Source organism: Ictidomys tridecemlineatus, chromosome 2 (genome assembly GCF_052094955.1).
Source record: "Ictidomys tridecemlineatus isolate mIctTri1 chromosome 2, mIctTri1.hap1, whole genome shotgun sequence".
NCBI classification, from domain to species: Eukaryota; Metazoa; Chordata; class Mammalia; order Rodentia; family Sciuridae; genus Ictidomys; species Ictidomys tridecemlineatus.
Window position 1 is genome coordinate 144,070,597 of NC_135478.1, and position 12,064 is coordinate 144,082,660.

Genomic DNA, 12,064 nt, shown 5'->3' on the forward strand with positions numbered 1-12,064 from the left:
AAACACGGGGAAAAAAAGTCAACAGTAGACTCGCAGAAGAATATTTTTAAAGAGTATTAGTGTGGAGCATACTCAGCTACATAAATCTGTTGAGGATATTAAATGCAGAACCCCAGGGCTCATGTTTATGAATAATGATTTTAAGTCCCTAGGTAGGATTCACATGCTCTGTCCCTCTTCTTTTTTTGGACTTGGTTGATAAACAAATGTTTGCATCAAATTGTTCTAGTCCGCTTTGTCACTGAAAATGATAAATATCCGTTATCTGGAATTTGTATTTATGTATACTAGTTCACTTCCCAGTTGTTGAGCTTCTTTTGAGTTGGATTCTGGGAATCAGAACTTTTGGTGAGGTTTTACCATATTTGCTTTTTTCTCTTTTTACTTCTTCTTTCTTCTTTTTTTTCCGCCTTTTTGTTTGATGTTAGAGTTCACCTTGACATGCAACACTAATGAGCTTATTTGCAATAAGTTGAGATGATTTTATGGTCATGAACTTTTAGTCTCATGGCCAGGCCTGCTTAATGAAACCACCGGCAACACACTTTCACTTTCCAAGTAACATAGATATTGAGTGCTTTGCCTCTTGATTCAGTTAAGTAAGAAAAAGTAGTCCAGCAACCTTCAATGGGAACTGAAATGGCTTGGCTTGTACATTTAGTCATAGAAATTACTTGGAAGAACTGGGAGTGCCCATCTGTCAATGACATGGACATAGGAACAAAAGGAGGTTCAAGGGAGAAAAAAAAAATATCTGGCAAGAAGTCTAAATTATATGGGGGAAGACTTAATCCATTAGTCTATTGACCTTATTGCACAAATTTTTATTCAGCCCATGTATGCAAATATTTATTGAGTGTCTGTCATGTTCTAGCCTCTATGCTAGGCACCTATGGCACAAAAATGAATAAAGATAGTCCTTGCAATCCAAAAGTACAATCTCATGGCCAATAATACAATTATTGATTGGTTTGTCATTTAAAATCTTTGCAAATCATTATGAAAATATCACTGTTTTAAATTTTTTATTGAATTTTGCAAGAAATATTTAAAATATGCTTAACGTTAAAAATTATAATATTACACACAAACATCTTTCTTACTTTCCTCATTGTCCCCAGTAATTCTGAGCCTTTTCCTCCTAAACCTATGTATATTCTTCTGGACATTATTCTATATAGCTATATAATGCTCCACAGATCTCACTAGCTTGTTTTATAAATAGTAACACACTCTATGTATCTTTCTGCATCTTGCTTTTTTCCCCTTAAAATATATGCCTTGAAGATCTTTCTAATAGGTGCAGATCTACAGGGTATAAACTGTATATACAGGGCATATCTCTGCCTACTTTTTTAATCATTGCATGAAATTCCATAAAATGAATGGGCCAATGGTTTATTTGGCCATTTTTACATAAACAGATATTTAGTCTGTTTTCCATATAACTATTGTTCTTGCAAATTGGAATTTGGAAGTCCTTTGTTTATTCTCTCATCCATTCATTCAGCAAGTTTTTCTCAAGTCCTTATTTATAATTTTATAAAATTGGTTGTTGCCCAGAATGTATTTCTGGAGGAAAAATGTGTGGAAATCACATACCTTTGTGGTACACTTGTGGTAGAATAGCAGGAATTGAAACTGGTTCCTCTGGATAGGGTGGGAGTTTCAGAAAACTGATGCAGAGACCTACAACCAAGGGGGGAATGCCAACATGAGATGTATTGATTGAGGTAGTTCCTGGGAGGTCATTGTCAATCTTTCCCTTCCAGAGCAAACGTGCATTTCTCTTAGTTTCTAACAACCCCACAATGGCCACAACTTTGAAGAGACCAAGTGCGCAGCCCAGGGCCTGATTCTCGTTTCAGAGCACTGTGTTATAGCAGGTGTGAGAATTTAAGTGTTAGGTGCCCAGCTACTGCTCATTATAAAGGTGACAGAGTGTCATACTCTTGACAGATGGTAAATCATTGGGGAACCTTCTCAGGAACACAGCTTTGTTAGGTTCCAACTTTGGGGAAGGAGTTAAAATTATGTGCTGAAATAGGCACAGGGAACAGTCACTGAAGCAAATCCATGTTAATTCTATAATGGAAAAGAATTTCATATTGCACGGGAGAAAAATCTCGAAGTGCTGTCCCCAGGGTTCTTGTAGCCATCCATATGCAACAGTAACAAACTCCTTTATTACTGAAAAGAAAAAAAATGAGTCACTCTATGCAATAGGTTTGCATTTACAAATCATTTGAAAGCACTTTCAAGGAGAGTGGAACATTATTATTATGTAGTTCAGTTTTATAAATCTCGGTTCTACCATGGTTCACATCTAGAATTGTCAAACACAACAGACAATACAATTAGAATTTATCAAAGACTCCAATGCAGAGGGCAGTGTTCCCAAGGACATCAAGTTCTCTTACTTGGGCTGCTGAATTTGTCTTTGTTCTGTCCACATTTAGGAAGAAGAGGTGGGGTTTGCCACTTCCTTGTTTAATTGCTTCTTTTCATGAAGACTGAGAAAGAGCATGTTTCTGGATAATATGAACTCTAGTTTTAAAAGACTATTGACTCTTGAGGTGTGGCAGAAAAATATCCTTTTATTTATTGATTCATCTCAGTTTTTAGCAACCTTGCGTTTATGGGTCACATCTTATTTTGTAATGTTCATCAGAGACACCCAGGAGCAACTCTGGCCTTGAGTCCAGAAGAATTCATGTCTAGTCACTGTTCTGATAAAGTGGGGGTGGGGGCAGGGAGCAGAGCGGGTCACTGAATCCAACACTCATCTTCCTTTTTGAGAAAATAGAGGGTTTTCTGGGAGCTTCCTGTGATCCTATATTACTCTATGATTCCACAAGAAACAAAAACAACAGTCCTTAAAGGGAGGAAAAAAATTAAGAAAAATGGCATTTAAAGTGTGTTATGGTTTAGATGTGGTGTCCCCCGAAACCTCATGTGTGAGACAATGCAAGATGTTTTGGAGGAGAAAGATGGGGTCATAGACTTAATCTAATCAGTGAATTGATCCCTCATGGAATTAACTGAGTGGTAACTGGAGGCAGGTGGGTGTGGCTGGAGGAAGTGGTTCATTGAGGGCGTGGTTATGGGGTATATATTTTGTATCTGGAGAGTGGAGACCTCTCTTGCCCTCTACTCTCTGATCATCATGTGAGCAACTTCCCTCCACCACACTCTTCCACCATGATACCCTGCCTCACCTCGAGCCCTGAGGAATGGAACTGGCTGTCTATGGATGGAGAAACCATGAACCCTCAAATAAACTTTTCCTCCCCTACAATTGTTCTGGCTGAGTCCTTTAGTCACAGCAGTGAAAAAGCTGACTAAAACAAAGTGTGAACTGTAGAAGTAAGAGGGATATAGCCATGGTTTCTGGCTAGTTGGAATTATCTCAAAAATGCAAGAATGAGAGCCCAGAAAGCAGAGTTCCTAAACTCAGGAGATCTCAAAGTTTAACCCAGCATTTTATAAACTAGAGTATGCCCAAGAATCATCTGGAAGACTTGAAGAAACACATCTTTTTTCTGAACCTTACTTGAAGGGTTTGTAGTACAGTAAGTCTGAGCAGGGAGGGAGCTCAGCAACTTGCTTTTCTATTAAGTTCCCAGGTGCTGCTGGTGCTGCTGGTCTGGGAACCACACTTTGAGATCTAGTCTCTCCTTGTATCAAGAGACTCTCACTGCTTTCAATCTAACTTTGAAAATTGTATGCATTATTATCCAGTAAATATCATGATGATTAATAACATTGGCCAGATGAAAGTATGAATACAACTGTCATATGAACAGGTCTTTATGAACAGCTGTACTATACTAAAATGTCACTGATGCACAGGTTCTAATTAAATCGCCTCCCAAGTCAGCATTTGCTGATTTAATTTGTTTGTTCCTTTATGACATCTAAGGAATCTCTATTTCTCTAAGGTTAGGGAACATGTTCCAGGCACTCAACCAGTGTGACCTTTCGTGAGAGCCTAGGATCCATGGTATTATTGAGAAACTTTCTCACTTCTACTTCATTTAGGAAAGATTCAGATTTAACATAGTGGGGAGAAGGAACTCTGATTCTGCTACCTACCTCATGTAGTCTTTCACAGTCATCTGAACCATTCCTTGTTCATGCAAAGAAACTGGAAGAAAAAAACAGTAGAGGTGAACTTAATTGTCTTTTATCTCATGGGAGATTTTCTTATATCTAAATGAAACAATGTGGGACTGAATTTCCATCTCCCCGGTTGTATAAGCATGGAAGAGAAGATATGTCAGGAGTGAACAAGACAGAATACAATGAATGGCTAAATCGTAGGACAAAACCCTGGAAGAAATATACTTGTTCAATGAATGGAGAAGTCAGGAGCGAATGGAGGAATCAGTGGAGGTTTCAATGGGGGAAATGGGATTTATATTGGATGTTTAAGAATGAGGTGAATTTGATGAATGGAAAGTAGGTATCACCACTAAAGAAGAGAAAAAGGTATCTGTAAAAAGAGGAAGGTCTGAGACTGGTCTGATTAGATGGCACAGCACATGGGGAGGCTCGCTTGTGGAACCTGTGGCCCATCAAAAACACAGCCTGGGCAGGCAAAGGAACACAGGGAAGGAATTGGCATTTACTGAGCATCTTCCATTAATGGGTACCATCCAATCCATCCAAAAGCCATTTGATTTAGGATATATCTTCATTTCTCCAATAAGGAAACTGAGACTCACAGAAATTTAGTAATGAGTCCATGATCAAGAGTAACAGATCTAGGAATTTGTTACTACCTGTATTATTGATTTTAGCAATAACATACTATCTATTTAACACAATGTATCTAGTATAATCTACTCAAGCAACAGCTAAGCATGTTACATGCATAATCCCAATTTCTACAATAAAACCACGAAATAAAACCAAAATTTTTATTGTTGTTCTTATTCCCACATAATAGAGAAGAAAACTGAGGCTCAGAGAGATTAAATACATTTCTCATGGTCACTAAAAATGCCATAGCTTCTTTTGTTTTTTTCAAAAAAACCACACTGCTAATAGAATATCTTGTAGTTGACTTGAAAACTGAAAACGAGAGTTTATAAGTGTACGTCAGGACATGAAAAACCAAGAAAAGTTTTTGAGTAAACATATAAATGTGAGAATGATGATGCTGACAGTCCATTTGCTGGGCAGTGGAGCTGAGGACAGAATATCTCAAGATGAACATGTATTAGATATCCGAGGCCCATTCAAGGGCTCTTGCAGTATCATACTGTGTGTCACGACAACACATGCAGCTGACATCTGCAAAAGTATGTGTACATTTTATCACTTACTTTCCCTCATGGCTTTCTTGGGTACAAATGTGGAACATGCACAACACTGGGAAGTGTCCCCACCCTGTACTTCTATAGAACATGAAGTTTTTCATCATAAGAAAGAGAATGCAGGTTGGAAAAAGTTTTAGATGAACAAACCCGAGTGATTAAAATATATGAAAGAATGTTGAAAATAATAAAGAGCTTTCATTTGGAGCCAGAATTCTTGTCTGGGTGGTAGAGGGGGGCAGTGGTCTATATGTAGGCTTTAAGTTATCCATGAACTAACTTGTTTGAGAATGTCAAATTTGGTGGATGGAAATAGGGATCTCCATAATTTTTATAGCAATAATCACATTTTCTTATTCTTTTTAGATATAGACAGTAGAGTTTATTTTGACATATTCTATATACATGGAGTATTACTTATTCTAGTTAGGATTCTATTCTTGTGGTTGTACATGATGTGGACTTTCACTGGTGGTTTATTTATATATGAACATACGAAAGTTATGTCTGATTCATTCTACTGTTTTTTTCTACTCCCATCCTCCCACCCTTCCCTTCATTACTCTTTGTCTAATTCAATCAACTTCTATTCTTTCCTCTCCCTGCACTCTTATTGTGTGCTAGCATCTGCATATCAGGAGAACTTTCAGCCTTTGATTTTTTGGATTGGCTTAATTCATTTAGCATTATAATCTCCAGATCTATCCATTTATTGGCAAAAGTCATTCTTTTTTATGAATACTACTCTGTTATGTATATATCCCACATTTTCTTTATCTACTCATTTGTTGAAGGGCAGCTAGGTTGGGTTCCATAGCTTAGCTATTGTGCATTGAGCTACTATAAACATTGATGTGGCCTCTCACTATATATGTATGCTGAGGAGTTGGATAACTGGGTCAAATGGTGATTTCATTCAAAGTTTTCTGAGGAATCTCCATACTGCTTTCCAGAGTGGTTGTACCTGTTTGCAGTCTCACCAGCAATGTATGAATGTGCCTTTTCCCCAACATCCTCACTAACATTTATTGTTACTTTTTGTTGTGCAATTATGACTGGAGTGAGATGAAATCTCAGTGTAGTTTTAATTTGCATTTCTTTAATTGCTAGAGATGTTGAACATTTTTCATATATTTGTTGACTGTATTTCTTCTTCTGTGAAGTGTCTGTTCAGTTCCTTTGCCCATTTATTAACTGGACTATTTATTTGTTTATTTATTTTGGTGTTCAGAATTTTTTTTGAGTTCTTTATTTATCCTGGACATTAAAGTTCTATCTGAGGTGCAGGTGGCAAAGATTTTTTCCCATTCTCTCTTCATATTCTTGATTTTTTTCTTTGCTGTGAAGAAACTTTTGAGTTTGATACCATCTCACTTCATAACTGCTTAACAGAATTACATATCAACAAGACATAAACAATCATAAGTATTTGTGCCTCAAACAATTGAGCATTGACATACATCAAACAAACTCTTCTCAATTTCAAGAATCAAATAGACCACAACACAATAATACTGGGTAACTTTCACATGGCTCTCTCATTACTGGATAGATCCTCCAAATGAAAACTAAATTAAAAAGGTCCAGAACTAAAAAATACAATTAATAATTTAGACTTAACAGACATACAAAGAATATTTCATCCATCAATGACATAATATACTTTCTTCTTAGCAGCATATAGATCCTTCTCCAAAGCAGACCATATCTGAGTCCCCAAAGCAACACTTTGCAAAAAAAAAAAAAAATTAGAGGTAAATCCTGCATTCTGTCAGATTACAATGGAACAAAATTAGAAATCAATGATAAAGTGAAAAATAGAAACTACTCTAATACCCGAATACTAGCAAAAGAAACGGTGAGGAAATTTTTAAAAATACTTAGAGGTAAAATGAGAATAGCAACACAACATATATCAAAATCTCTGGGACACTATGAGTGTGGTTCTAAGTGGAAAGTCTGTTGCATTGAGCTCTTTCATTAAAAGAATAGAAAGTTATCAAATATGTAACTAACATTACATCTCAAAGCCCTAGAATAAAGAAGAACAAATCAACACCAAAAGCAATAGAAGACAGGAAATAATTAAAATCAGAGCTGGAATATCCATCATTTTTAGCAGATTTTTTAAAAAAACTTAGTTACCCTGCTAGAAAAAAGGAACCCTTGTCCAGAAAGAAAAAGACAGAGATACATTGTTAAGATGTGTGCAAATAGAGTATTCTGAACTAAGTTCAAAATACACAACTACATTTAGAGACAGTGAAAGAACAGGCACAGTAAATGTTTGCCTTGCAAAACAAATGTAACTCTGTCACTATGGCAGTCAGATAGAGTGAGAAACATAAATTGATTTCAAAGGTTGAAACAGTTAAGGATGGTCTCTGTGCTCCAATTTCAAGCCCACTGCCCATGGCAGACATCATTAATCAATTGCATTACTTTCTCACTGAGCCTGGATAGGCTCTCAAAATAGTCACCAACACCTGATTGGGATTGTCTTGTGAGATGGAGTGTATTTGCCACCCTTTGTTTAGAGTAAACTTCCTGAATGAGTAGTTGAGAAAAACAGAAATTTCAGGTCTTGCACCTAAATTTCAGATGTCAACAACTTTAAGAAAATACATTATAGGGAATATAAAACATTATGGGGAATATAAAATACTATAGGGCATGCCTTCTTTCATTCTGTTCTTTCTTGACCCTGTGAGGCACCTCCAGGAGAAAGATTTGACAACTTCCAGACACAGGTCTTTCTTCTGGGCGTTACTAATCCATTGCAGCACAGTTGCTTACTGAACCCAACCCAGTCTCAGCACAACTCCAACTCATAAAACCACTGCCAGTTGATTGAAGATGTCACATGAAAGAATAGCTTTTGCTATTCATTAATGTCATCGATCCAAGCACAGTATAATTTTTAGGCAACTATTTGTAATGACTTGATACCAAGATGAAATAAATAATAAGTGGCCCAAACAGAAGGTAAGATAAATATAATTTCCTATTTCCCTAACAAAAATTTCCCATTTCCCCTGTCCCCCACCTTCTTAACCAGCACTACTTGTAACTATAGCATTGCATGTAACACATAAAATAAGCCTACATTTGTACCTGAGTGAGCTCATCTGGAGAATTCTGGAGAGTTTCTGATCAGTGTTCCTTGCCTAAAATTTCCCACAGTCCTGGCCATTTGGCTGCAGGTTCTGCTGGTGCCACAGCCCTCATTACTCTCTCTGTCTTTTCCAGTTGTCTGCTACTGCTCTGGGGTTCTTAGAAAGTGTGAACAAACAAGCATGTCCAGGCCAGGGACCTGCCACGGTGGCCATAATGAATTGCTCAAACTGTCAGAGAGGAAATGATCCATTTTCAGATATTGATGAGAAGAGTTAGTTCAGCCTTGCTGAACTTTCCAAAACCCTAGCCCTGCAGAAAATCTTGTCATCCAGAAAAAAATCTAGTCATGTAGGATCTGGAGGCTTTCACTCAGGACTTCTTCATGGATCCCAGAGTCCACACAAATCTGCCAGCCGCACTCTGTGGATCACGTCCCTAGGCCCTGCCACTGTTGTTACAAGCAATTTTGGTAGCCAGGAAACCATAATTGCATCCAGGAGAAAAGAAGGTCCTAGGGTAAGATGCTGTCTAGGAAGTGAGAAATGGATTGGCTTGATCACAGTGGAGGGTTTCTGTCATATCTGAAAGTCTCAGGGTTTTAGCACAAGCAGGGAGAAGGACCTTCCTCCCCTATACCCCACAGCTAACATCCTGTGTCCTGTTCCCCGCTATCAGCAACAGTTAGGGGATGTTAGCCCCTCACCTGAACCCCACCATCACTGATGAAGAAATACCGCATTTATATTCTTTCCTACACCCATTTCCTCTTTCTTCTTGATCTTGCTGAAAATGACACAAATGTCTATCTGTAGCCAATGCATTCAGACATTAGCCTTTTCTGCTGCCAAGCTTAGATTTTTTGGAGAAACTCAAGCCAAGGAAAACTGGTATAATTTTTGAAACATTCATAAGATGAGCCTGATTTTTTCAATTGTGATAAAATCATCAAAAATTAATTAGGTTCCCTGGTTGATTTCCATTTTACATTCCTTGGCTCTCTAGGTCCTCGGAGACCAAGTGCTATTTTCACGGTGTCTCTGTGTGCTAACTTCTTGGTTATGGGGGAAGCAGTGATTGGCCTTCTAGGCATTTGGACTCAGGCAGCTTAGAGTCTTGCACAGAGCAGAAACTTGACTGTTTAAAAGAGGTTTTGTTTTTGTTTTTGCCTGTGATTCCTTGTCTGTTAGAGGTTTTTTTTTTTTTTTGTTTTTGTTTTTTTGTTTTTTTTTCTTTCCCAGTTTGCTAATTTGTAAGGTAAACTGCCTGGAGCCTGAGAATTGGTTTGTTGGGGTCAGGTCCTGTTTCTCTTGGCCTGTTTTCAATAATGAACTTGAACAGAGACAAAGAAGCTGGTAGCCCACAATGTGCCAGTTCTCACAGGGATTGGGATTCCTAGATTTGCCTAAAAACTTGGAAAAGCCAGCATTACAGGCCCAGGTATCTTCGGGGCAGCAATCTGTTAAAAGCAGTGGGTTCTCCAATTTTCTGCAGCCTCCCTCTTACCTGCTTTGTTCATTAGCGATTACCTGCCTGTTCCTGGAAGCTTCTGATTAGAGCAAGACTCTGATACAAAGGGAAGGCCATGCCAGGACAGACAAACTGCTCTTGTTACCCCAGATCTCCTTAGGCCTCTGCAGGCATCAGGCTTGGGGTACCCCACGCAGAAGGTGGGACCCTTGGATGCCTACCTGCATCTCCCACACAAAGCTCTGCTAGCTAGGCCCTTTTCAATTTCACACTCGCTTCTCTAATTGCTTGGGTTTGATATTTTCACCTCTTTCTTCCTTCTGGGATACCCTTGTTAAAATTTTAAAACCAGATTTTATTTTCTAAAAGCACTGGGGGAGGAAGAAAAAAAAAATTACAAATTAAGTCCTGCTATCCCCAAGTTTCCTAAGGATCCGTTTAGAGGAAAATTAAAGTGAGAAAAAAGTCCCTGCTCTATCTAGTAATCCCATTCCATGGGTTAAAATTCCAATTCTGATTCCCTTCTAGATGCTTGAGTCTCTAGCCACCCTCCCGACTGTGAGGCGGACTTCTGCCATCTGAAGCAGCAGATACCGCACTTAACCCTGCAAAATGTATTACTGGAGAAGATGTAGTTAGATATGCAGAAGGCACTAATTAGCACCTTTATTGGCTTAGAAAGCATTTTTTATTTTGGTTTTCCTAAGCATTTCTGACTGATTCATGGAAGACATTTGGTTCTTTGGAATATCGTCCAATAGACTAATCAAATCACATTTTTGCAGGGCTCTAAAATAATAGCATTCTGCAGCTTTGTGCATATTTAACTCCTGCATGACCACGATACTTAGTAAAGGCAGTCAGCAGTGTATTGTCTCCATTGGCAAATTATTAGCCCATATTCTTACAAAATGAGATTCTTACATTCTGCCTGATTCTCATGCTCAAAACCTTAAAGCAAATGGAATGCTGGTCTCTTCTCCCCACACCCCACCTGGTATCTGTTTATTTTTGAGATGGTGAGACTTTTCTTCCCCATTCCACTGTTAAGCCCAGTATAAGTCCTTGTCAGCTGAAACCTGAGTCCTGTAACTTCTTCCCAACATGTGTACCTTCTTCCCCTTGCCAAGATAAGCACCAAGGTCTGCCATTTCTCTCCTCACTGTACTGAGTTCAGAACTCACCACAACAGAGTTGTCTGCAATTATTTGGTAACATATGATTTCCTGCAATTATTATCCTAAATTATTCATGCCATCTTTTTCAGGGGAACAGAGATCCTCCACCCAAATCTTCCTCATTCTGGTTACAACTATGTATCCATTTGAAGAGGAACTAGAGATGTGCCATCCTAGTCCAATGACATCAAGCATGATTCCTTCATTCTGGATTTTAAAGACATTTATAATCTGACCACATCCTATGTAGCAGAGAAAGTTCTACCCTTGTTCTCTAGCCTGAAACCAGATCTCCAGCTTGATTACTTTCCCACACCTGTTTAGTTTTCTTCTCATTTTGTTCAAATTCCTTTTATTTCCACCAAATTAAACATTTTTGCTCTGCCTCTTTATTTTTTTTTCTGATTGGTTAGCTCAAATCTCACTTCTGAGATTTCTCAACCTGACAACCTTATCTTCATTTTGTTCTACCAAGATTCTTTTATTGACTAGCCTTGGTACATTTGGAGAGAGACGATTCCTCCACTAGCAGGGATCACAGCTGTTTTCAGGGAGAAAGATCATATCCCTCATAACGTGAGGCAGCACAGAAGAACTGCCTCTTGATTAGAACCCAGAATGGATGTTACAGGTGTTCAGAAGAGAAATCGTGTCTCAGTGCAGAAGTCAGGGAGGGCTTCATAGAGAATATGGGGCTTGGTTCAAGCCTCCAGAGAATTGTGAGAAGTTATCAGAATGGGGCTGACTTTTAGGCAAGAGGAGTTAGATGAAGGAAGGTCAAGAACCAGGAGTGCAATGAAAAGAGATAAGAGGAGAAGGTTTTGTAGAAAAGTTGGTGTAGGTTACATTTGAATTGGGATGATCCTAGAAAGTGAGTGACATTCCTGAGAGTATAAGTCTCATATTCTACATTTTTGTACCCTTCACCTAGTACAGGTCTTTGCTCTAGACATATTCTCTTGAGAAGCTTTAAGGGGACAT

General features: G+C 38.4%; 1 protein-coding gene across 2 annotated transcripts in view; it reads right to left on the reverse strand.

Annotated features, from left to right (window-relative positions):
- The window catches only part of Itprid1 (ITPR interacting domain containing 1), a 122,266-nt gene that overhangs the window by 60,002 nt on the left and 50,200 nt on the right, over positions 1 to 12,064 (reverse strand). For both annotated transcript variants that reach the window (XM_078039885.1, XM_005319280.4), the window contains exons 5-6: positions 4,096 to 4,147; positions 1,603 to 1,689 (exon numbers count right to left, since the gene is read on the reverse strand). In XM_078039885.1, the coding sequence (XP_077896011.1) occupies positions 1,603 to 1,689; positions 4,096 to 4,147 (139 nt within the window). The remainder of the gene's footprint in view (positions 1 to 1,602; positions 1,690 to 4,095; positions 4,148 to 12,064) is intronic.